This window comes from Pongo abelii, chromosome 20 (assembly GCF_028885655.2).
Source record: "Pongo abelii isolate AG06213 chromosome 20, NHGRI_mPonAbe1-v2.0_pri, whole genome shotgun sequence".
Taxonomy (NCBI): Eukaryota; Metazoa; Chordata; class Mammalia; order Primates; family Hominidae; genus Pongo; species Pongo abelii.
In genome coordinates this window covers 52,308,182-52,333,519 of record NC_072005.2, presented here as the reverse complement: position 1 = coordinate 52,333,519, position 25,338 = coordinate 52,308,182, and the positions used below count along the sequence as shown (strand labels likewise).

Here is a 25,338-nt window from a genome sequence, read left to right as displayed (position 1 = left end):
AGTTGTAGAGAAATCATATCTGCAACAAGAGAGGGATGTAAAACAATTCTATTAAAGAGAGAACTAGGCTTCAGTTGGGACAAGAAAATGTTGGGAATTACTAGGGAGATACTTAGACAATGCATGGGAGGCCTACTTAAGATGGAAATGAGGTTTCAGGTGATAAAAAGGAAAAAAATTCAAAAAATGGCAGCACTCTAAGCAAGTTAAGGAGGACATCTGATGCAAGAGGTTGGTTTGTGGAGGGAGACAGAAAGACAATGAATCAACTGAACTTAAATAAACTAATGGTATTGCATGTAAAACTTGAAGACTAAGTTCAAGGTCCCAATGAATATAAATTTTTTTTTTTTTTTTTTTTGAGATGGAGTCTCGCTCTGTCGCCCAGGCTGGATGCAGTGGTACGATCTCGGCTCACTGCAACCTCCGCCTCCCAGGTTCAAGCGATTTTCCTGCCTCAGCCTCCCGAATGGCTGGGACTACAGGCACGTACCACCATGCCCAGCTAATTTTTGTATTTTTAGTAGAGACAGGGTTTCACCATGTTGGCCAAGATGGTCTCGATATCATGACCTCGTGATCCGCCCACCTCAGCCTCCCAAAGTGCGAATATAAATTTTAATTATGTACTGAGTTTGGAGTTTATAGACCCTAAACTGCATTCTAACAATGGAATGATTGATTTTTTTCGGGGAGAGAGGGAGAGGGTGATTCATGTAAGGATGAAGAGAAGACAATATAGTCATTAAAAAATAAAAAAAAATCACAATGAGGTGAGGTGTTTGCTGAGAGCAAAGAGATTATAGAATGGATAGTGAAAGACATTTTTTTTTGGGTGGAGTTTTGGTATGTTGCCCAGGCTGGTCTTGAACCCCTGAACTCAAGTGAGCCTCCCACCTCAGCCACCTGAGAAGTGGGGATTACAAGCATGTGCCACTGTGTCTGGCTTGAAAGATGAAATTTTTAAATGCCAGCTTTAGCCTCAAGGCCAGTTGCTGAAACAAGGACTAAGTTAGACTTTTATATAATCTTCCTCACTTTGAGGTGAACATATTTTATTTATTTTTTTCTTTTTTTCAGACAGGGTCTCACTCTGTCATGCAGACAGGAGTGCAGAGGCGTGATCTCGGCTCACTGCAACCTTTACCTTCCAGGCTCAAGTGATCCACCTGCCTCAGCCCCCTGAGTAGCTGGGACTACAGGCATGTACCACCATGCCTGGCTAATTTTTTTTTTATTTTTTGGAGAGATGGGGTTTCACCGTGTTGCCCAGGTTGGTCTCGAACTCTTGGACTCAAGCGATCCTTCTGCCTTGGCCTCCCAAAGTGCTGGGAATTACAGACATGAGCCAACATGCCTGGCCTACGTGGATATATTTTCTATATTAACTGATTCCGTTGCTGTTTGTCTCAATGCCTTCATACTCCTCTATCTAATATTGGTTTATATTGTTTCATTCTTGGTATTTACAGTATGAAATAGTAAGAGAGGTTGTTAATCGTCTGGGAGAGGGACAATGCATTTTCAAATCCCTCTTCTCTAGAGAAGATTAAAAGTCTTTGGGTTGTAAAACTGATAGTTGCATCACATTACTTGGAAAATGGTATTGTTTCTGCCTTTATTTGGAAGTTGAAAATGTCTATAATGGGTGTCAATAAATGCTTATTTTTGAATGGGGTGGACTGTGCTAGACTTTCTATTATCAACTTGTCTCCAACACCCACTCCCTTCTGAGGTGGGAACCACATTTTCCAGAATCACTTCCCCTATATGGGGCCCAGAAGGTGAATTGCATGATGTGAAAAATTCAGGGATAATGGGCACTATCATCATGTCCTCATGCAATTCACGTTCTGACCCGTCATAAAGCGACTACATTAGTCCATTTGCATTGCTATAAAGAAATACCCAAGGCTGGGTAATTTATAAAGAAAAGAGATTTAATTGCTCGTGGTTCTATAAGCTGTATACAGGAAGCATGGTGCCTGCATCTGCTTCTAGTGAGGGCCTCAGGAAGCTTACAATTATGGCAGAAGGCAAAGGAGGAGCAGGCATGTCACATGGCAAGACAGGGAGCAAGAGAAATGTCAGACTCTTGTTACCAGCTCTTGCACGAACCAACAGGGCAAGAACTCACTTATTACTATGGGTAGAGCACCAAGCTATTTGTGAGGAATCTCCTCCCATGACCAAAACACCTCCCCAGGCCTCACCTCCAACATTGGAGATCACACTTTAACATGAGAGTTGGAGGGGACAAACATCCAAACTGTATCACAGACAACGGCAGGTATTTGTAAATTTTCAAAACCAGAGCTAGATTGTGCCCTAACCACAGATGCTGTGTCAGATGTTGTATCTTTGTTGAGGCAAATCAAAACAGTGTTTGATCCTTGGTATGCAATTATTGATCTGGCAAATGTGTTCTTACCAAAATCATTCAGTAGGAGTGGAATTCTGCTTCCAGAAAGACGAGGTAGGCATATGTTTCCATATCTCTCCTGCTCAGTACAGCTATAAGACAAGCATAAGAAGACTCAGAAAGGTAGGGTAAGAAGGCAGACAAAGTGAGGACCTTGGGACCTCAGAAATGGCAGAGAAGGGAGTTTCCCTGAGTTTTCTTTTTTGCCTCATATATCCTAGATGCAACTCAAGAGAAGCTGGAGAAACTGGCAACTCAAAAAGTCCAAAGGGTGCAGACAATAAAAGCCCCAGACAAGCTGATTTTCTCTAGCCAAGGGGCCAGGAAAGGAGCGTCCTAGATAGAAAACTTTTAGATAGTATCTACCCTCCTGCCATCAAATACTTCATAAAAAGTACTTCCACATCACCATCGACTCCTACAGAAAAGGTGGAGCGGGGCGCCCAGACTTCCTCCCTCACCAGGATGTAATGAGGTCTCCCATTCCTTCTGCCAGGGTGTGTCAGAGAAGGCTAAGAGAGGGGCTTGGACTTTCATCCCCACAGGGCAATGACACGGTTTTCCCCACCAACCGTGGTATCACTGGAGACTGTGTGTTTAGTCTGGACCTTCATCCCCCACTTGGTGGTAATGAGGCACTCCTTCTACTCCTCACTGAGGAGGTGTCAAGGGCCTGGTAGAGATTCAGGACTCTCACAACTTCTCGGCAGTAAGAGGCTATATCACCACTACAACAACCTATATGGTGTAACTGGAAGCTGGTGGGAAGGAGTGATGGGGTGTCCTGTACCCTTAGCGTTTTGACTTCACTTTGGTTGTGAGACGGAATGCCCACAACCACAGCCAGGTCCACCAAGCAGGTTAATTACTTACAGACAGGAAGTGAGGGACAGCGGAAGCTTAGGATTCATGACTCACTGATCTCCCGAGGCTCAGGAGCACTGCTCAGGGCAGATGGTGTCTCCCATGCCGGCCCCACTTGCACCACAGCTGAGGACTCAGCAGTGAGCTCTGAGTTTTATACATCGGGGACACACCCTGGGCTACTGTTGCAGGACACCCGCTCTGAGAAGGATGGGAATGAAGCCTGGGCTGTCCTGGGCAGTTTCTCTCTAGCTCAAGGTGTTGCATCCTCTGGAAGGAATAGAAACCTAGCCTTTTTCGGGCAGTTCCTTCTTACTCAGGATGGTGCATTCTGATATGGTTTGGCTCTGTGTCCCCTCCCAAATTGCATCTTGAATTGTAATCTCCATGTGTATGGGGAGAAACCTGGTGGGAGGTGATTGGATCATGGGGGCAGTCGCCCCACTGCTGTTCTCCTAGTAGTGAGTTTTCATGAGATCTTATGGTTTAAAAGTGTGTGGCAGTTATCCGCTCCCTCTCTTTCTTTCCTGCCACCATGTAAGACGTTCCTTGCTTTCCTTTTGCCCTCTGCCATGATTGTACATTTCCTGAGGCCTCCTTAGCCAAGCAAAACTGTGAGTCAATTAAATTACAAATTACCCAGTCTCAGGTAGTTGTTTATAGCAGTGTCAAAACAGACTAATAAACATTCCTAGTGCATTCTACAGTGATTCTGGGAACTGTAGGCAAGAAGAGGGGGGGATAATCCAGAGCCATCCAATGCTTGTCTTCTAATGTCCTCCTCTAGGAAGCCATTGCTGGTGCCCTGGGCCCTTGTCCCAGCCTTGCTCACTGAGTCATCACCGTTTGGGGAGTCTATGTCCTCTATGGAGCATAAGACCCAGATGGGCAGGGCCTGGAACTAAGTCACAATCAAGTTTCCAGCATCCACTGGCACACAGTAAGTGCACAGGGTGTATTAAATGAATGAATGAAAAAAGTAAAAGCATGATGAAAGCCCTGTGTTCAGGGTGTGTCTCACTCAACCTGCCTGTCCTGTTGCTGTGACTTGGTGAGAATTGTTGCCTGCAGGTCTTCAAACCTCCCTCTCTTCCAGACAGCCCCAGGGCTTCCCTGTGAAGCTGCTTCTCAGCTGCACCCTCTGGAGTCAGATGCACTAGGGAAGGTCTAAGGCTCCTCTCCACAGCCCATTTTCTGTCCCCTTAGCCCTCCCAACACAGGACACAGCCACGTCCAGGGCTGCAGGAGCCCAGGCTGCCAACAGCATCAGAGTCCTGATAGGATACGGTAGGGATGGCTGGGACTCAGAGCCTTCTAGATTCCTAAGTTTACTAATCTCTAGGCTGCAACTACTAGGGAAAATAGTTGTGACATGTGGGTTACACACAGTCGCAAAGAAAAGAGAAAGCAGAAATTGGCAAGAGTGTGTCAGCCTCCCACAGGGGAATGTCTCCTTCAACTTTGGTCCCAAATGACTTCTTTCAGAGGAAACCTCCTCCCCTCTCCTCAGAGCAAGCACATTCACACAGGAAGGAGATTAAATTCTTGTGGAGCAGAGGAGGAAAAACCTTTCACTGGTCCTGTGGTCTTAACTGTCCTGGGGCCATAATTTATTTGAGAGTCTGGTCCAGACGCTGCGCTGATTCAGCTGCTCTAAGAGACCAGGCTCAGGCCACGAGGGTGGACTGGACTCCTCCCTCCTCAGAGATGCCCACCCTCCCCCTGCCCTGGGGAAGGGGCTCCCCTCTCTCACTCTGACTCATATGCAGGCCCAGCCTACCCTCTTCTTGGTAGAGACAATAAAACTCTAGAGCAGGACCCCACTCCAACCTCTCAGAAAATGCCTGGAACCAAGAATCTGAGAACTGCACCCATTTTTGGAAGACATCAAAGAGCAGATATGTCAGTGGGTCTTAGAGAAGGAGGATATGATCCTGGAGACTTCTGTGCTCCCAAGTGTCCTCACCGTTTGTCTGTGACTCACTTAAAAACTAGATATCTAGTTCTAGATATATGATATTTTATCATATAATAATATAATCTGATACAATGATATAATAATGTTCTATCATTGCCTGTACTATATACAGTCCCAATAAGAGGGTCCTAAGCAATCCAGCACAGCATTCTGGTTAGTGCACACTGTCCCATTTTCTAATCCATTTTTTCAATTAAAACTAACATTGTTTATACCCAACTGAATTGGTTTTCCATGCTACTAGCACATCCTAATCTGTGTTCTGGAAAACACTGCTGTATCCCACAGCAGCAAGGCATGGAGGCTAATGGAGCAGACAGGGACATGGTGCTGGAAGAAGGGTCTGCTCTGCCGAGGGAGAAGGTGGGTGCTGAGCACTCTGGTATTTATCGTGAGGTCATTTCTGCTGCAGCCTCTTCCCTTGTCTCCTGCCTCCGGAGAGAAGCCCCTGTCCATGCTCCCCAGGAACACAGATGCAGGATCTTCCACACACACAAACCTGATGACATCCACGCCCTGCTGGGACCCAGCTGTGGTGCCTACAGGGTGACAGGTCACCTTGCCTGGCCTTGAGAATGGCTTATCCGTGCCATGTGACCTGTGAGCTCATGAGGTGAGGAAATCCTGCAGAAGCTGGGAGGGGCCCACGGAACTGACCCAACACAGCTCCTTCCCTTCTGTCCTCACATCCTGATCTCAAGATGGCTCTTCTGTGGGGAAATCACAACCCAACCCTCTGAAAAAGCACATTAAGGAAAAATGCCTTTGAGAATCTCAGGAGGGCTGTGGAATTTCTCCACCAGAACTTCAGAGTGATAATGACACTAAACACGGGAACCACAATAACCAAAACTAAGGAGTTTTATTCTCCTACCTTCTCTCTCTCTCTCTCTCCTCTCACTGTCATGAACGTCATGAAGACACTCACTTTGCATTTTCTACTCAGCACTGCATCACCAGTGTCTGACACAAAGCCTGGGACATGTGAGCTTCCAAGTGGACCTGTCCTGGATAAATGACCATTAATGAGACACAGGAGTTGAAGAGCCCCCAGAGGAGTATGAGTCTCAGGGGTCCCGCCAGCTCCACTCCCACCTTCCAAATCTGTGAAAGTCAGAACTGAGTCACACAGTCTCTCCCACCCGAATGCCACGAGCTGCAGATGAATGGGAAATTACCGGATTCTGGGCCATGGGCTTGGGTTGTGAGGCTGAGACCTGATGGGCTGCCTGGGGAGAATGTCAGGGGTTAGCAATGTCATAGCTCAGTAGGATCCTGTGGAATGGCTGTGCTATGTGTGAGTGTGAGAGGGTGTTAACGCCAGGAGCATCCTGCACCTTCCTCTTTACCAAAGAGGCCTCAGGGTGGGACACGAGAGTGAGGCAGGTAGAACAGAGAAGGTGGAGGGTGCGCAAGTTCTCCCGGCTCTCAAAGTGTCTGAGAGCAAATTTACTATGACACATATCCTGCCTGGTACCTCTTCCACCCAGGGACGCAGGCTGTCTCTGCAGGACTTGCAGGAGGGCAGGACATGTGACATCACCAGCTCCTCTAGGAATAAGGGATAAAAGGAGCTGCTGAGATCTGCTGATCACCTGCTTACTACACTGCAGCCACCCCAGAGCCATGGCTCCCCGAGGCTACATCCTGGGTAAGGAGGACAGGACCCCATTCCCACCTGAGCCCATCTCCCATCTCAGCAACCTCCCGGGCTCGCTCCCTACCCTACCCTACACCTCATTTGTGTTCCCGTGCCTGGCCAACTCCCTAGACATGACTCGCTCACAGCAATTCCCCATTCACAGCCCCAGGTCAGCCCCATCCACAGCTCTGTTTTAGTTCCTGAACTACTGTCCAAAGCCATACTGAGCCCTCATCCCACTCCACCCAATCTTCTAAATGTCAGTGCTGGCCACATCTGTGGCTGCCTGGTTACCTCCTCCTTCCCTTCCCTCTCCCACAGCTGTCTTGGCTGCTGTCTGCATCCTCAGGCTCCTCTGCTCACACGGAGCCCCAGGTGAGCCCAGGAGGGACTGGGAAGCTGGGGGATGAGTGTGGCTCCCAGGGGACCCCAGGCTGGGACCCACCTGCCACCACCACCTGGATCTCACCAGCTCTGTCTCCTCCAGTGGCCCCCATGGATGCCTATCTGATGCTGTGCCAGCCACAGGCAAGATGTGGGGGCAAATTCTACAACCCCCTGCAGCACTGTTTCTATGACGACGCCGTAGTGCCCTTAAGCAAGACCCAGAGGTGTGGAGACTGCACCTTCAGAGTCTGCTTTGAGCACTGCTGCCCCTGGTCCCTCATAGTGAAGATGAAAGGCCAGAAGTACTCCTCACCCCCGACCTCAGATGACAGGCTTTGTCGCAAGTGAGGTCCTGTCCCCTCCATAGGATTGTGGGTACAGGGGAGCAGAGATGCTGCATTCCGATTCTGTCCTGGATGGAGCCCTCATTCTCCATGTCTCTCTCTCTCTCTCCCCTCTGCCTCTGTTTAATTCACCTCTCCCTTTCCCTATGCCTGTGTTTCTTCCTCCATCCGTTTTTATTTCCCTCTCAGAACCTCACTCTCTCTACCCCGCTGTACTTTCCTCCTGGCTCTCCTGTCCTCTTTTCTGCCCATGTCCAGTCTCTCCCCCATCTCTGGCCGTCTCTGTGCTTCTCAGTGTCTCTGTCTGTCACTCTCTCCATTGTCAGCTGATGGAACATCAGGGGAACGATGACTCCTGGATTCTGCTTCCTGGATGGGCCTGGAGAGAGGGGATGGGATCACCTGAGATCTGGGATGCTGAGTGGTTGTTTGGGGGCAGGACAAACCCCTCACTTCATTCTGTGACCTGTTTGACACTCAGCCTGCATCTGTCCTGAGGAGAGCCACAGGTCCCCTTCTAGGATTCTGGACAGCATGAGACGTGTGTGCTGGTGGGGGCCCAGGAACTCTAACCTCTCACAATGACCCCTAATGGCTGACATCAAGAAGGCAGTACCCCCAGGCTGGCTGGGGGACCCTTCTCTGAGACATTTCCTTACTTTGGGCCCCTTCTTTCCCAGGAACAAAGTACATACATGTAATAAATGTATGTACTTTATGTTGTAGAATGTATGAATTATTAGAAGGCTTGGTCAGTGGGGTCATAGACAGTGACATCAGTCCCTCTTTCTTTTGTCACCCTGAGGCAGCCAGGTTTCTCCACTTGTTCTGTCAGAGGCGTTCGAACCAGAGTGACTCCATTTCGAGTGAGGGTTGGGAAAATGAGGCTGGGATTTGCTGGGCTGCCTTCTCGCAAAGTTAGGCATTCCTAGCCTCAAGATGTTTACAGTGAAGGGAACAAATTAATGATGTTTACTGAAACAGACCCAGACTTGGGAGTGTCCAGATTCCGGATATCTGGAGAACAAAGACATTCCTAATTTTGCTTTAAACATAATAATATCAATTCTTGCAAAATATAGTAATTAAGAAAATTAATCCCTTATCACAAACCCTTATAGCAGAACAGATCTCCTTACATATAGGAGCATGGTACCAAGGATGGATACGTTCCTCCTCTTACTTACAGAGTAGGAACGCCCTACTCTGTCTGTGCTGTCTATGGAGTAGCTGTACTTTCACCATTGTACTTTTTTCTTTTTTTTTTTTGAGACGAGTTTCGCTCTTCTCTGCCAGGTTGGAGTGCAATGGCTTGTTCTCCGCTCCCTGCAACCTCCGCCTCCTGGGTTCAAGTGATTCTCCTGCCTCAGCCTCCGGAGTAGCTGGGATTACAGGCACCCGCCACCGCGCGCAGATTAAGTTTTGCAATTTTAGTAGAGACGGGGTTTCACCATGTTGGCCAGGCTGGTCTGGAACTCCTGACCTCAAGTGATCCATCGGCTTCAGCTTCCCCAAGTGCTGGGATTACAGGCGTGAGCCACCGCGCCCGGCCAGTACTTTCTTTCAAGTGGCTCCAGGAGAGCAGGAGAGAGGCCGGTCTCCCAGCTCAGGCCCCGCCCCCGGGAGCCCTCAAGGAAGCTACTCCTCTGGGTTGGCGCCCAAGCCACTGCACATGCGCCGAGAGGCCTCGCTCAGCCCCGCCCTCTTAAGCCTGGAATCAGGTCTCCGAGCCTCGCCTCATCTTGGCTACCTAGACAACTCATCTATATCCCCACCTTCCCAAATACACGACATTGACATCAAAGCATCACCTCATCTGGCACATGAATCTGAAATACAGACCACACCTTACACCAACGTGGTGAATCCCTCCTTGGACCTGAGTTCAACAAGCCCAGAGTCTTGGCTCTGGGGTCTCGCCCAAATGCCGCGCATGCGCACAGATGGCACCTGGCGTCTCCTCTGAGGGACAGGAATCCCAGGCTTCCCAGAATCACTAGGTCTGATTTAAAAAGCATCAAATAAATTGGAAAAGAATGGAAGTGCTATAAAGTTTGGCTAAGGTAATGTAATTTTCAGAGGTTTTATTGGTTGTATCTGGTGGCGGGAGTGGGCGAGTCTTCTCTGAACATCCATGCGGATGAAGAACAGTCACTGAGGTGATGGTATCAAGTCACCGACCACCTCCCAGGGATCCCCTCATCCAATCCTCACAGCAGCGCTGCATGGTCGGACCTCATCACCCACATTCCAACAAGAGGAAGCTGAAGCCCGGGGCCTTCATCCCCTCACGTCCTCCAGACCCCTGGCACCAATCCTGGGCCCCACCCCATCATCCAGGCCTTAGACTCCTGATCTGGGGAGGGTCTCTGTCTCCTCCATGAGCCGTCCTGGGCAACAGAAAGAGCTGCGATGGTGTGGATTTTATGTAGTAAGGATAAAGTTATTTTGAGAAATTTCTGGGTCATGTATTTACACACAGAAAAACAGAAGCAAACATATGCAGGCTGTCACGTGCCCTAAGAACAAAGTGCCTTGACCAAGGCCATTGCTGGCCCCACACTTAGCCTGACCTGTGATCTTGCTGTGATCAGCACATCCCATCAGTGTGGCAGCACGTGTGACCAGCATGAGAACCAGGCCTTTTCTTCAGATTTGCTCTTTGCTTCTGAATAGCCACCATCAGAAGAGGCACCCTCCTAGAAGTCCCTTGATTGAAAATCTCCTTGTGGGTTTTTAGGTTGAAGGTCTATCAATCAGTTAAACTACAAATGTATATTTATAATAAAGGTGTAATTAATGATTATGGTGAATTTTACTAACTATAGCTATAAAAATATTCCAATAGATAAATATAGCACTAAAATGGACAGTTAATACAAGAGTGATTGCTTTAAATTAATCTTATAATTTTTGATCAATAAAATATACATGATAATGAAGCAAATGAATAGAATCAATTCTAATATTTGTAGCAACACTTGGTATATTGCTACTTGGTATAGATACTTGGCTATCTCATAAAAATGATAAAATTTATAGTAAAAAAGACATGATATCATTTAAGCATTCCATTTAATTTTGAGTTGTTTAATTTTCATTTAGGGCATGCCTACCTGAAGTGATAAATCTTGTTTGAGCTGAACCGTGTCTCCTTAAATTCATGTGTTGAAGTCCTAACCCCAGTATCTCAGAATGTGACTGAATTTGGAGATAGGGTCTTTGAAAAGGTGATTAAAGTAAAATGAGGTCATATGAGTAGAACCTAATCCAAGCTGACTGATTCCCTTATAAGAGAGGAAATTAGGACACACACACACAGAGATAAGACCATGTGAGGACACAGGGAGTTGGTGATATGGTTTCGCTGTGTCCCCACCCCATCTCATCTTGAACTGTAATTTCCATAATCACTATATGTCGAGGGAGAGACCTGATGCGAGGTGATTGGACCAAGGGGGTAGTTTCCCCCATGCAGTTCTTGTGATAGTGAGTGAGTTCTCACGAGATCTGATGGTGTAATAAGGCAGTTTTCCCTGCTCTTGCTTGTTGTCTCTTGCCTGCTGCCATGTAAGCAGTGCCTTCTTCCCCTTCCACCATGATTGTTAGTTTCCTGAGGCCTCCCATGTGGAACTGTGAGTCAATTAAACTTCTTTTCTTTATAAATTACCCAGTCTTGGATATATCTTTATAGCAGTGTGAAAACAGACTAATACAGTTGGCCATGTTTAAGCCAAGAGAGAGGCCCTCAGAAGAAACCAACCTGCCAACACCTCAATCTCAGATTGATAGACCTTCAATATAAAAGCCTACTGGCTTCCAGAACTGTGAGGAAATAAATTTCTCCTGTTTAAGCCACCCCTCTGGGGCCCCTTGATATGGTGGCCCTAGAAGAGACTCATGAGCCTCAGGAATTTTTATTTTTATTTTTCTCTATCTCTGGAAGCAGAGGCCGAGCTGTGCTGGGCATCCAGGAAGGTCGTCACCAACCCAGCCTCTATGGCCTATCCGACAGCACCTCAGATGTCTCTGAAAATGATTCTGCTCATGAGCTACACACTGCAATTACATATTGATTTTCCTGCTTCAATATCTGACACAAACATGTGACTTCTCAAATTACATGCAGATAAGAAAAAAAATGGGCCTACACAACATGGTTATATGGGTGTCCACTGAGAGATGCCTGTACCACATCAGCTCTGTCTTCTCCAGTGGCTCTCACAGGCATTCACTTGTTGCTGTGTCAGCCACACTCAAGATGTGGGGACAAGTTCTATGACCCCCTGTAGCACTGTCACTATGACAATGCTGTCATGCTCTTGAAAAGGACCACAAGAGTGAAAACTGCACCATCAGATTCTGCTTCAAGCAGTGCTGCTTCTGGTCTCTCAGCCCTCTGGAGTCCCTAATGGTGAAGGTGAAGGCCCAGAAGTGCCCCTTGGCCCTTGGACGACAGGGTTTGTCGGAGGTGACATCCTGTCTTCTCTACGAGATTAGAAATGCAGTGGAATGGGGAGGGCTGGATGCCTGTTCTACCCAAGATGGTGCCCCTGCCTTGTTCTCTGTGTCTACCTCTCTCTTTCTGTTTCCCCTCTCTCTCCTCCTCTCTCCTCTGTCCTCTCTTCTCTCTCTTTTCTTTTTTTATTTCTTCTTATGTTTATTTCTTTTGGGCTCTCACTCTCTGACTGTTTCTCTTTTCTATTTTTTTCTGACAATCTTTCTGTCTTTCCCTCATCTCTGGATGATCTGTGTTTCTCATTCTTTAGTGCCAACTGATGGAAGATCAAGCGACCTGATGACAGCCACTACCTGCATGCTGGATGAACCTGGTAAGAGGAGTCTGGCATTGACTCAGATCCAGGACATGGAGTGACTCAGACTCAATCTGATTTTAGAGGATAATGGTTCACCTCTGCATAAACTGCAAGTCTTAAGCAGACATCTGGGATAGAGCTTGACAAATAATTAGTGTAACTTTTTTTCTTTAATTCCTCCCGGATAACACTGTAAATATAAAGCCTAAAGATGAAGTGGCTTCAGGAGTATAAATACAGCTGATTATTTCTATATTATTGTTTTTCAAATGTCATTTATCAGCCGTAGCTCTGAAACATTGATGATCTAAGAGGTATTGATTTCTGAATATTCATAATTGTGTTACCTGGGTATGGGAATGTTGGAAGTTTGAATTCTAGCCCTAGATTTTGGAGTAAAATCCCTTCAGCACTTGACCAAAATATCAAAAATGTCTCCAAAAAAGTGATCATCGCCAGTTATCTCAAGATGTCCTAGAGTAGGGTTAAGGTTCTCAGTGACACAAGAATTCAGTATAACTACCTACCTAGGTATTTACTATGAAGTATAATTCTCACAAATGTATTTTTAATTTTCTGCCCAATAGAGCATATGGTTTTAAAATAACTGTATAAATGATGACTTTAAAAAAATGGAAGCAACAAGTCCATGTCATAACCAGTTAAAACAGTCCTGCAGTTGGATTTTGTATCTGAAATCTGCTTGGGGTTTTAGTTTAAAAATACTATATGGGCTTGGCGCAGTGGCTCACACCTGTAATCCCAGCACTTTGGGAGGCCGAGGTAGGTGGATCACATGAGGTCAGGAGTTTGAGACTAGCCTGACCAACATGGTAAACCCTGTATCTACTAAAAATACAAAAGTTAGCTGGGCGCGGCGGTGGATGCCTGTAATCCCAGCTACTCAGGAGGCTGAGGCAGAAAATCGCTTGAATCCGGGAGGCGGAGGTTGCAGTGAGCCGAAATCATGCCATTGCACTCCAGCCCTGGTGACAGAGCAAGACTCCATCTCAAAACAACAACAACAACAACAACAACAAAACTACATGTAGCAAGGAAAAGATGCTTTAAATTTTTAATCCCTTTGATCAATATGGTTCCTCTTTCTGTCTCCTCTTTAACAGCCAGCCTGGCTCTGACCTGAGTAGGGTGACTGGTCCTCTTCTTATGGTTCTGAAGAAGTATAATGGAATTTATGGAGATGGGCCACCCATTATCCCTAAGCCAATGTCAGGCAAGCACAATTCCCAGGCTCACCCTGTGTGCCCTCTTGGAGAAATTTCATCTCCTTGGGTCCTTATCACTATCGGGAGGTAAAGCAGAAAGCAGTTTTCCATGTTGGATGTTGTATTTACAGCGGTTAGAGGAGCTTGGAGTTTGCGGAGAGTGAAAAAGTGTGGCTATGGGGCCTTCTCTGGCATCTAGAGGCAGCATGTTATATCCATTGGTCCCATATATGCAATTTTCCAGATGAACACCCAGGTTCTCCAGGAATCACTGCATAAAAATCCCATCACAGTCACAAGGCTCCAGGTACTTGCAGCAAACCCACCAGGATGTGGGACAGGGAGCAAGTTGCCCTCCTTAAGGACGGAAGTGGCTTCAGGAAGTGGCTTCAGCCATGAGCCTGAGGCCTGTCCCCTCCCCATGCAGGGAGGTCGGGGCACGGGCGCCTCCTGGTGGGCGTGGTGCACAGCGCGAGGTGGAGCGAGGCTGCTCTGAGTGTGAAGCTAAGAGGAATACCCCGCGCTGGGGAGAGAAAAGTCGCCCGTGCGGGGTTCATATGATAAACATTAATACCACGAAGAACCAACATCAAATCTCCGGAGTGTGCCATTTGCCAGACACCGTGACAACGAGCTTTAATACATCATCAGCGTTTACTTTACAAAGCCCCGGGAGTCCCGTGCAATTGTTTGTTCTATTTTATAGATGAAAAAATGGAGGCATCACTTCTCAGCTACGAGTTACTCATGCTGAGTTCCTCACCTCACAGTTCTCACAATACAGAGCGGGAAACAGGTCTGTCATAATCAATCCATGTTTGTGTAAAGCTCTAGAAAAAAATACAGAGGTAGGAACTTGCAGTTGGTGGTAGGTGAGTGATGTGTCCCAGGAGGTCCCTTGCAGAAGGCAACGTTGATGCTGAGACCTTCAGAACCATCTGTGGCCTGACCCATGGAGAAGAGAATTTCAGGCAAGAGAAACAGCAAAAGCAAAGGCCCTGAGGCAGAGAGCAGTGATCACATAGTGGGACAGAGAGAGGCATTGAGACTGGGGTGAGGTGAGAAGGGGCAGGAGGTGTGGAGAGGCAGAGGGTTAAATCCCTCAGGGCTGAGGTCCAGGTAGGGTGATAACATTGGGCACCTCTGAGCAGTCCTTGGCCCTGGCCCTATTCTCAGCACTATGTATACATGTATCCATTTGAACTTTTCTAAAATGTCATGAACCCAAGACTATTTGGATCCTTCCTGTACAAGCGGGGAAACGGAAGCACACGTTAAAGGAAGTGGCGTGAATTCTGAAGAAGTATGAGGGAATTTATGGAGACAGGCCACCCATTATCCCTGTTAGTATCTGGCAGAGCTGGGATGTGAATCCAAGACGATTTTGGGATAAGAATCTGAACAGGACTAATGACATACTTCCGTTTTTAGTGCTTGTCAGCATGACAATGACCTCATTTTACCGTAATCACCTTTTCAAAGGCCTTATCTCCAAATACAGTTATATTGTCAGATACTGGGGTTAGGACTTCAACATATGAATTTAGGGGGAGAAATAGGTCATGATAGGTTTATCCCTGACATGATGTCTCTGTGACGGAAGCACTTAAAGCCATTTCATTTCCTCCGGCCCCTCCACAGGCGTTCTCAAAGTTTTGCCTTTTCCTCAAGATGAAGCCAAAGATTTCTAGCATCCAGTTCCAACATACAAATGCCCGAGGAGTACAGAACCACACGCCGTCTTTTTACTTGCCATAAGCGTCACATTTTTCTTCTTTAATGTCACATAAGGGCAATATTTCCTTCAGGAGTCTAATCACAAGAACCACCACAAATTCTAGATCCATGAGATCAGTCTTTCCGTGGAGAATTCATGTAGAGATCCCTGATCACACATTTGTCAAATAGAAAGTTTCCCAGAAAATCAGATACCATGTGTTATGAAAGAAAATAAAGTATCTAGTCACTAAACACCTCGTTTAGAATAAAACGCCAAACACCCAGTTTAGAATAGTGGTTTTCTAAAGTAATTGAAAATTTGAAAATTGTATAAGGAGAAAGTACATTTGATTTTCTTCCTTTCTCTGACTCTTGCATCCTTTGTTTTCCTTCTGCCTGTGTTAATCCCCCAGGACTGCCATAACCAGGGGCACCACAGGGGTGGCTTGAACAGGAGAAATTCATTTCCTCACAGTTCTGGAAGCCAGAAGTATGAGATCAAGGTGTTGGCAGGGTGGTTTCTTCTGAGGGTCTATCTCTTGGCTTATCCATGGCCAACTCCTCCCTGTGTCTTCACATGGCCGCTGTGTGTGTGTCTGTGCCCTAATCTCCTCTTCTTATAAGGACACCAGTCAGCTTGGATTAGGTCCCGCTCATATGACCTTTTACCGTAATCACCTTTTCAAAGGCCTTATCTCCAAATACGGTTATATTCTGAGATACTGGGGTTAGGACTTCAACACATGAATTTAGGGGAGACATAGGTCATCCCATATTAATGCCCAAACAAAATTTATTACTTCAGATAGTCATGCCCTAAATGAAAATTAAATAACTCAAAATTAAATAGAATTTTTAAATTTCATCATTTCTTTATTGTTATTATTATTATTATTTTTTTTTGAGATGGAGTCTCGCTCTGTTGCCCAGGTTGGAGTGCAGTGGCATGATCTTGGCTCACTGCAAGCTCCGTCTCCTGGGTTCATGCCATTCTCCTGTCTCAGCTCCCGAGTAGCTGGGACTACAGGCGCCCACCACCACGCCCAGCTCCTTTTTTGTATTTTTAGTAGATACGGGATTTGGCTGTGTTAGCCAGAATGGTCTTGATCTCCTGACCTCGTGATCCGCCTGCCTCAGCCTCCCAAAGTGCTGGGATTACAGGCGTGAGCCACCACGCCCAGCCGATTTCTTTCTTTCTTTCTTTTTTTTTTTTTTTACTATCAATGTTATTTTTTATGAGAGACAGCACACCAAGTATTGCTATAAATATTAGGATTAATTCTATTGATGTGCTTCATGATCATGTATATTTTATGAAGATTTATTAGATCAAAAATTATAAGATTTATCTTAAAGTAATCACTTGTATTAACTGTACATTTTAGCACTGTTTTTATCTACTGGAATATTTTAAAAGCCATAGTTAGTAAAATTCACCATAATCATTAATTAGAGCCATAATTTACACTTTTATAATAAATATACATTTATACTTTAACTGATTGATAGAACATCAACCTAAATATCCAAAAGGAAATGTTTAATCAAGTGACTTCTAGGAGGGTGCCTGTTCTGATGGTGTCTATTCAGGAACAAAGAGCAAATCTGAAGAAGAAAAGGCCTGGTTCCCATGCTGGCCACACCTGTTGCCACACTGATGGGATGTGCTGATCACACACAGTCAGGCTAAGTGTGGGGCGGGCAATGGCCTTGCTCAAGGCACTTTGTGCTGAGGACACGTGACAGCCTGCGTGTGTGCGTGTGTGCGTGTGTGTGTGTGTGTTTGCTCCTGTTTTTCTGTGGGTAAATACATGACCCAGAAATTTCTCAAAATAATTTTATTCTTACTACATAAGATCCACTCCATCACAGCTCTTTCTGTTCTGCTTTCTTGTTTATTGGATACCTCTTCAGGCCCAGGACGGCTCATGGAGGAGACAGGGACCCTCCCCAGGTCGAAGGTCCAAGGCCTGGATGATGGGGTGGGGCCCAGGATCGTGCCAGGGGTCTGGAGACATGAGTGGATGAAGGCCCCGGGCTTCAGCTTCCTCTTGGTGGAATGTGGATGATGAGGTCTGACCATGCAGTGCTGCTGTGAGGACCGGTTAAGAGAATTTCTGGGAGGTGGTCGGTGACTTGTTACCATCACCGCAGTGACTGTTCTTCATCCTCATGAAAGTTCAGAGAAGACTCGTTCACTCCCTTCACCAGACAGGACCGATACAACCTCTGAAAATTTCAGCCGAACTTTATAGCACTTTCATTCTTTTCCAATTTATTTGATGCTATTTAAATCAGACCTAGTGAATCTGGGATGCCTGAGATTCCTGTCCCTTAGAAGAGACGCCAGGTACCTTCCGTGCGCATGCGTGGCATTTGGGCGGGAACTCAGAGCCCCGACTCTGGGCTTGTTGACTCAGTTCCAAGGAGAGATTCACCACTTTGGTGTAAGGTGTGGTCTGTGTTTCAGATTCTTGTGCCAGATGAGGTGATGCTTTGATGTCAATACCTCGTGTTGGGGGAAGGTGGGGGATCTGGACTAGTGGTCTAGGGGGCCCGTATGGGGCAGGACCCAGACACCTGAGGATTCCAGGTTTAAGAGGGGCGGGGCTGAGCGAGGCCTCTCAGTGCACGCGCGGTGCCTTGGGCGACTACCTCCTGCTGTGCAGCTTCCGTGGGGGTGTCCAGGGCGGGGTCTCAGCTGGGAGACCCGCCTGTCTCCTGCTCTCCCGGAGTCACTTAAAACTTTTCAGTTTTCCACTTAAATGACCAAATGAGATCATTTCATGGGGTGGTGGAGGGAGTGGAGGCAGGGAGAGTCACATGTGGACAGGGTGAAGGTTTAGGACGCTCACTGTGGAGGATGAGGAAGCAGCCACCCCTTAGGTGGTGTGGATCTGTCGCTCTCTAGGCGTCAGCACAGATCTCACGCCCTGCAGAATCCTAGTATGGGGAGGCAGAGCTCACCCAGCATTGGGTGTGCCCCCACTGATAGGCCTTGAGCTAGGATTAGGCCTGTGAGACAGGGCGTTTGCCCTGTGATGCCAGATTGCTGCCATGGTGATGTGCCGGGTCCAGAGTTCCTACAGGTGCAGACACCTGGCCACTGGGCCCGTCTGGGGCCACTGAGGCGATGCTGCCAACTGTGGGGCGATGATGGAACCCTTTGAGTCAGAATTGGCCCGGGGAAGCCATCGGGCAGTCCGGGAGCCTGGGTTGGCCTTGGGTGACTGAGGCCCAGGGACGCGGGTCTGGGCACTGTGCAGACCCCGTGGCCCTGAGAAACAGGACCCAGAAAGGTGGTGGCTTCTTTGACTTCGGGGAATCCAGGTTGGTGGAGACTCTAGGGCTGAACCCTCCCTAAGGAACGTGCTTCTGGGTTGGGTAAGCAGCAGTGTGGCCCCCTCCCTGTGATCTATTCCACATCAGCACTGGGCACGAGGGTTTGTCCCTGGCACAGGGCCTGAAGAATGTGCTTCAGGTGCCTTGGCCGGCCTTTGCTTCCTCCTTCCAACCCCGAGGGCTCCTCCACAGCCCACATCCTCCGCACCCCGCCCCACCCACTCCCTCTCAGGCTCCAGCTTTGGCCCAAAGTCAGACTAAGTGTGGCATCTCCGGGCTCTGGACCTGCCCAGTGGGTTTTCTACCATCCCAGGGGACGCATGCCTGGGATGGGTGTGTGGCAGGTCAGGTTTCTGTTAGTGACCAGAAGAGTCAGTTTCCACTAAACTTTATTTTTGATGAATGCATACCTTAAACATTATAGAACTGGATAAACTAGTGCCTGGGGACTAGGGCGGGAATGAGAAAACAAGCCCATTAAAACCCCAGCTGGGTTTTCTCAGACCCTAAAATCTGATCAAATAATAATAGCATTCTTACACATATTCCTTATATTGGGGTCCATTTAAGATTAAGAAACTTTCCAAGACTCTGGAGAAAGCTTTCCAGACCCTAGACACTAGTTAAAGATTAGATATTGATAAGAATGAAACACGCCGTCTTGCAGGTGCACTCCACACATAGACATGGAGCTTGGAATGCATATAAGCACTAGAAAAAGAAGTTTGTAGCTTTGAGTTGGTCTGGTAAGCTACTCTGACCTTCTCCCCATAGCCGGTTGCAGAAAGAACCTCCGTTCTTTCCCAGTCTGTTTGCATCTCCTTAATGTACATCAAGAACAAACAGCCGGATCCTGTTCTGTCCCAGAACTGGTGGGAGAGGGAGTGCCTCTCCGAAGCCCTCTCGCGATCCCTACCTCCTCCCCACCCCACCTGGGCTGTTCCCGATGCTGGGAGTGGGTTCAGGGAGCCATGGGGTGGTGGAGGCTGGTGTAGGAGGGTGGCCCCTGTCCCAGGGGTGGCCAAGGCCCTAGTCACCGAGCACGAATAACAAAATAATAAATTTAAAAATAAATGGAGAAAGAAAAAATAAGTGTGTGCATGAACAGAACAAATGGAAAGGCCCGGATGCCTCAGGGTGACAGAGAGAAGGGGCCCCACGTCACCCTTTGTGACCCCTTTCAACAGTCCAAGCTCTCTAATTCATGAATTCTACAGCATGAATTTATAAAGTACATAAATGTATTATGATCCTGTGCTTTGCTCCTGGATAGAAGAGAACTTGAGATGATGGAAAATCTCACAGAAGGGTGAAGGGTTCCCCAGCCAGCCTTGGGGTGGTGCCTGGTTGATGTTGGCCATAGGGGTCATCATGAGGGTTCAGAGTCCCTGGGCCCCCATCAGCACACGCATCTCACGCTGTCCAGAATTCTAGAAGGGGACCCATGGGCCTCCTCAGGGCGGCTGCAGGGTGGGCCTCACACAGGTCACAGAATGAAGTGGGCAGTTGAGTGTGTGTTTCTCCGGCCCCCAAACAGCCACTCAGCATCCCAGATCTCAGGTAACACCAGCCTCTTTCTCCAGGCCCATCCGGGAAGGAGAATCCAGGAGTCATCGTTCCCCTGATGTTCTATCAGCTGACACCGGAGATAGTGACAGAGAGAGACACTGAGCAGGACAGAGACGGCCAGAGATGGGGGCGAGACTGAATATGGGCAGAAAGGAGGACAGGAGAGCCAGGAGGAGAGGACAGCAGGGTAGAGAATGTGAGATTCTGAGAGGGAAATAAAAATGGATGGAGACACAGGCGTAGAGAAAGGGAGATGTGGATTGAATAGAGGCAGGGGCAGAGACAGGGAGACAAGGAGAATGGAGGCTCCACCCAGGGCAGAACAGGCATGCAGCTACCCTGCACCCACAATCCCATGGAGGGGACAGGACTCACCTGCGACAAAGCCTGTCATCTGAGGTCGGGTCTGAGTCGCAGTTCTGGTTTATCAGCTTCACCATGAAGGTCCAGGGGCAGCACTGCTCAAAGCAGACTCTGAAGGTGCAGTTTCCACACGTCTGGGTCCTGGCCAAGGGCACGACGGCATCATCATAGCAACAGTGCTGCAGGGGGTCGTAGAACTTGTCCCCACATCTCTTGTGTGGCTGGCACAGCATCAGGTAAGGAGTCATGGGGGCCACTGGAGGAGACAAAGCTGGTGAGATCCAGGAGGTGGTGGCAGGTGGGTCCCAGCCTGGGGTCCCCTGGAAGGTGTACCCCTCCCCGAGCTTCCCAGTCATTCCTGGGCTCACCTGGGGCTCCGTGTGAGCAGAGGAGCCTGGAGATGCAGAAAATGGCAAAGACAGCTGTGGGAAAGGGAAAGGGAAGATGGGGTGAGTGGACAGCCACAGATATGACTGGCGCTGACATTTAGAAGAAGATTGGGTGGAACTGGGGCTCGATATGGCTTTGGGCAGCTCAGGGACTGAAACAGGGCTGTGGATGGGGCCGATCTGGGCGCTATGGATGGGGAATTGCTGTGAGCAATTCACGCCTGGAGATTTGGCTGGGCATGGGAACAGGGATGAGGTGTAGTTTAGGGTGGGGAGAGAGCCCTGGTGGTGGCTGAGATTGGAGATGGGCTCAGGTGGGAATGGGGTCCTGTCCTCCTTACCCATGATGCAGCCTCGGGGAGCCATGGCTCTGGGTGGTTGCAGTGGAGTGAGCAGGGGATCAGCAGATCTCAGCCACTCCTTTTATCCCATATTTCTAGTGGAGCTGGTGATGTCATGGCATGTCCTGCCCTCCTGCAAGTCCTGCAGAGACAGGCTGGGTCCTTGGGCAGGAGAGGTGCCAGGCAGGGTACGTGTCATTGTAGCTTTGATCTACACCTTTGTAATCAGGAGAGAAGCGGTGCACCCTCCACCTTCTCTGTGCTATGTGCCCCAATCATTCTCTACACTGAGTCCTCTGGCAAATAGGAAGGTGCAGGATGCTCCTGGCATTAACACTCCCACACTCACATGTCCACACAGCGATTCCACAGGACCCTACTGAGCTACGACTTTCCTCAGTTTCCTTGGGACATTGTTAACCCATGACATCATTTCAAAGGGGCCCATTAGGTCCCAACCTCACAACCGAAACACGTGGTCAAGAATCCAGTAACTGCTCAGTCACCTGCAGCTCGTGGCATTCGGGTGGGAGAGACTGTGTGACTCAGGCACCTGACTTTCACAGGTTTGGAAGGTGGGAGTGGAGCTGGCGGGACCCCTGGGACTCCCACTCCTCTGGGGGCTCTTCAACTCCTTTTCTGTCTCATTAATGGTCATTTATCCAGGACAGGTCCACTTGGGAGCCCACATGTCCCAGGCTTTGTGTCAGACACTGGTGATGCAGTGCTGAGTAGAAAATGCAAAGTCAGTGTCTTCATGACATTCATGACAGTGAGAGGAGAGAGAGAGAGAGAGAAGGTAGGAGAATAAAACTCCTGATTTTGGTCATTGTGGTTCCTGTGTTTAGTGTCGTTATCACTCTGAAGTTCTGGTGGAGAAATTCCACAGCCCTCCTGAGATTCTCAAAGGCATTTTTCCTTAATGTGCTTTTTCAGAGGGTTGGGTTGTGATTTTCCCTGAGAAGAGCCATTTTGGGGTCAGGATGTGAGGAGAGGGGAAGGAGCTGTTTTGGGTCAGTTCTGTGGGCCCCTCCCAGCTTCTGCAGGAATTCCTCCGCTCAAGCTCACAGGCCACACCTGGCATGAACAAACCGTTCCCCTCCGGGCCAGGCAAGGTGATCTGTCACCCTCTAGGAACCATGGCTGGGTCCTAGCAGGGCATGGATGTGGTTAGATTTGTGTGTGGAAGATCCTGCATCTGTGTTCCTGGGGAGCATGGATAGGGGCTTCTCTCTGGAGGCAGGAGACACGGGAAGAGGCTGCAGCAGAAATGACTTCAATAAATACCAGAGTGCTCAGCACCCACCTTCTCCCTCGACAGAACAGACCCTGCTTCCAGCACCATCTCCCTGTCTGCTCCATTGGCCTCCATTCCTCTCTGCTGTGGGGTACAGCAGTGTTTTCCAAGACACAGATTAGGATGTGCTAGTAGCATGGAAAATCAGTTTACTTGGGCATAAACAATGTTATTTTTAAGTAAAGAAATGGGTTAGAAAATGGGACAGTGTGCATTCACCAGAATGCTGTGCTCAACTGTTTGACACTCTTTTTTAAAAAAATTATTTATTTATTTTTTTTTTTTGAGAGGGAGTCTTGTTCTGTTGCCCAGGCTGGAGTGCAGTTGCACGGTCTTGACTCACTGCAACCTCTGCCTCCCAGGTTCAAGCGATTCTCCTGCCTCAGTCTCTGAGTAGCTGGGATTCCAGATGCCCGCCAACGCGCCTGGCTAATTTTTGTATTCTCCGTAGAGATGGGGTTTTACTGTATTTGCCAGGCTGGTCTTGAACTTCTGACTGCAAGTCATCTGCTCACCTCAGCCTCCCAAAGTGCTGTGATTACAGGTGTGAGCCACTGCACCCAGCCTGTTTAGGACCCTCTTATTGGGACTGTGTATATTCCAAGTAATGATAGAATATTATTATATTGTTCTATCGAATGACATTATTATATGATAGCGTAGCACATATCTAGAACTAGATATCTAGTTTCTGGAGGGAGTCACAGCCAAATGATGAGGACACATGGGAGCACAGAAGCCTCCAGGATCATCTCCTTCTTCTCTAAGAGCCACTGACATGTCTCCCCTTTGATGTCTTCCATAAAAGGGTACAGTTCTCAGGTCCTTGGTTCCAGGCATTTTCTGGGAGGCTGCAGTGGAGCCCCGCACTAGGTCTTACTGTCTCTACCAAGAAGAGGCGAGGCTGCCTGCATACGAGCCAGAGTGAGAGAGTGGAGCACCTTCCCCAGGGCAGGGGCAGGGTGGGCATCTCTGAGGAGGGAGGAGTCCAGCTGCTCCTTCCTGGCATCTCAGAGCAGCGGAGTCAGCCCAGCATCTGGAAGGTGGAGGGAGATTTTAGCAGAGCATGGGGGCCTCAGAGGCTGGGACAGTGTGAGGCCAGTGGGCACCCGTCCAGGTTCCCTGGACACTAAGAGCCCCTGACTAGACATGATGAGGCTTTAGGGTCAGTCAGCCCTGGGTTCAAACCCTGTCCCTGCACCTTCCTCAGGTGTCAGAAGAGTCTGTGCACACAGCCATGTCCAATCCCGCCACCAATCCCTCGGAGTCCCCCTTCCTAACATGCCCACTCCGGAGCGTCCACGTCTGGGCACGGGTCTGTCTTCTGCCTGGGGACCCAGATGTGTGAGGCGGGACCAGGATTTCCCAGTGGAAGCCTGTCCTCAAGTGTCTGGAGAAGATCCCAGGTGTCTGGACAGTAAATGTAAACCCTGACCTCAAATGATCATTACCATCATTCTCTCACCCACTTCCTGGATCCAAGCAAGACACGGGCTGAGGTTCCGCTGCTGGTTGTCAGTGACACAGGCTGGGCCAGGACCCAGGTCTCCTGACCTCCTACCCAAGGGCTGCCAAACTCCCCAGGCCTGGCCCCTCTCGGAAGGGCAGGAAGGCTCTGTTCACAGACACTCCTGGAGGACACCCAGGTCTGATGTTCCCAGGGCTCCCGGGCAGGGCTGGCAGATCTTGGCTTTTGGAATGTGAAACCCCATAGGATGTTGGCATTTCCTGCTGTCAGCAACTCCCCCACTGCTTGCCCTTTTACGCCAGGAAAAAGTAGAAGGAATCTCCCTCCTGGCAGCTTTGGAGTGGCCTTTCCATCTTCCCTCAGGGAAGCCTTGCTAGGAAACAGGCAGGAATGAGGTGGAATTTCAGGTGTGCAGGTATGTGAGGTATGTAGAAGGAAGGCCGGGTTTCCCCAGGCCAGAGGCCCCTCCGCTGCTGGTTGACAAGGAGGAGTCTGTGTGAGTCATTTTCTCCAAACACAATGTTGGGATTTCAGAAGCTCCCCGCAAGGGGGCTTCTGTTGACCAAAGCCTGATCCCTGCTCTGGCAGGATCCTTCGTATGATGCAGACCAGTGAATTAAGAGCCTCCATGTCATAGGAGGGGCTGGAGGAGAGGCCCCAGGGTTTGCTGCCAGGAATGAAGCTAGAACAATTAAGATCCGGATGCCAGTTCTGTGGCTAGAATAGTGTCTCAGCAATTCAGGGCCATCATCTGGACATGAGTCGTTCCTGTGGATACACTGAGAGATGCAATGGCTGTGCTGCCCAGAGATTCAAATGCATCCAGAATCCCAGCTGCAAGGTCCTCTGGGAAGGAAAGCATGATGCTTGCAGCCTCTGCAGACAGAAGGTCCTGAAGATGTAGGCTGGATCCCAAGTGTCCACGCCCACATCCTGCACACCCTCCCTGGCTCTCACTGCCCTTGGCTTAACACAGCTCCTTGGGAGAGCCACAGCATCACCCCTGCTTCTGCACCCAATGCCCCAACCCTCTTCATTCTTCATCTTTCACTTAAATGTCACCCATCCTCTGAAATCTTCTTGAACATCAAGGCTGAGGTCAGTCACCTGTTACCTCCTGATAGCCCTGTGGTTGTCATCTGCCATACCCTCACCACAGTTCTTTGTGGC

General features: G+C 48.6%; 2 protein-coding genes across 2 annotated transcripts; one reads left to right on the top strand and one right to left on the bottom strand.

The window, feature by feature from the left end:
- The first annotated feature begins 6,890 nt into the window (after nt 1-6,890).
- Nucleotides 6,891-17,468, top strand: LOC100441404 (insulin growth factor-like family member 1). The gene is made up of 6 exons (XM_024238161.2): nt 6,891-6,915; nt 7,228-7,281; nt 7,394-7,637; nt 12,033-12,097; nt 12,407-12,469; nt 17,314-17,468. Exons 1-6 carry the CDS (start codon nt 6,891-6,893, stop codon nt 17,466-17,468), a joined length of 606 nt encoding a protein of 201 aa, XP_024093929.2.
- Nucleotides 17,469-19,314: 1,846 nt separating this feature from the next.
- IGFL1 (IGF like family member 1) lies at nt 19,315-22,042 on the bottom strand. The gene is made up of 4 exons (XM_054540742.1): nt 21,404-22,042; nt 21,042-21,095; nt 20,686-20,929; nt 19,315-20,377 (listed from the first exon to the last, which is right to left on the bottom strand). Exons 1-4 carry the CDS (start codon nt 21,426-21,428, stop codon nt 20,374-20,376), a joined length of 327 nt encoding a protein of 108 aa, XP_054396717.1. The 5' UTR covers nt 21,429-22,042; the 3' UTR covers nt 19,315-20,373.
- Nucleotides 22,043-25,338: the final 3,296 nt, after the last annotated feature.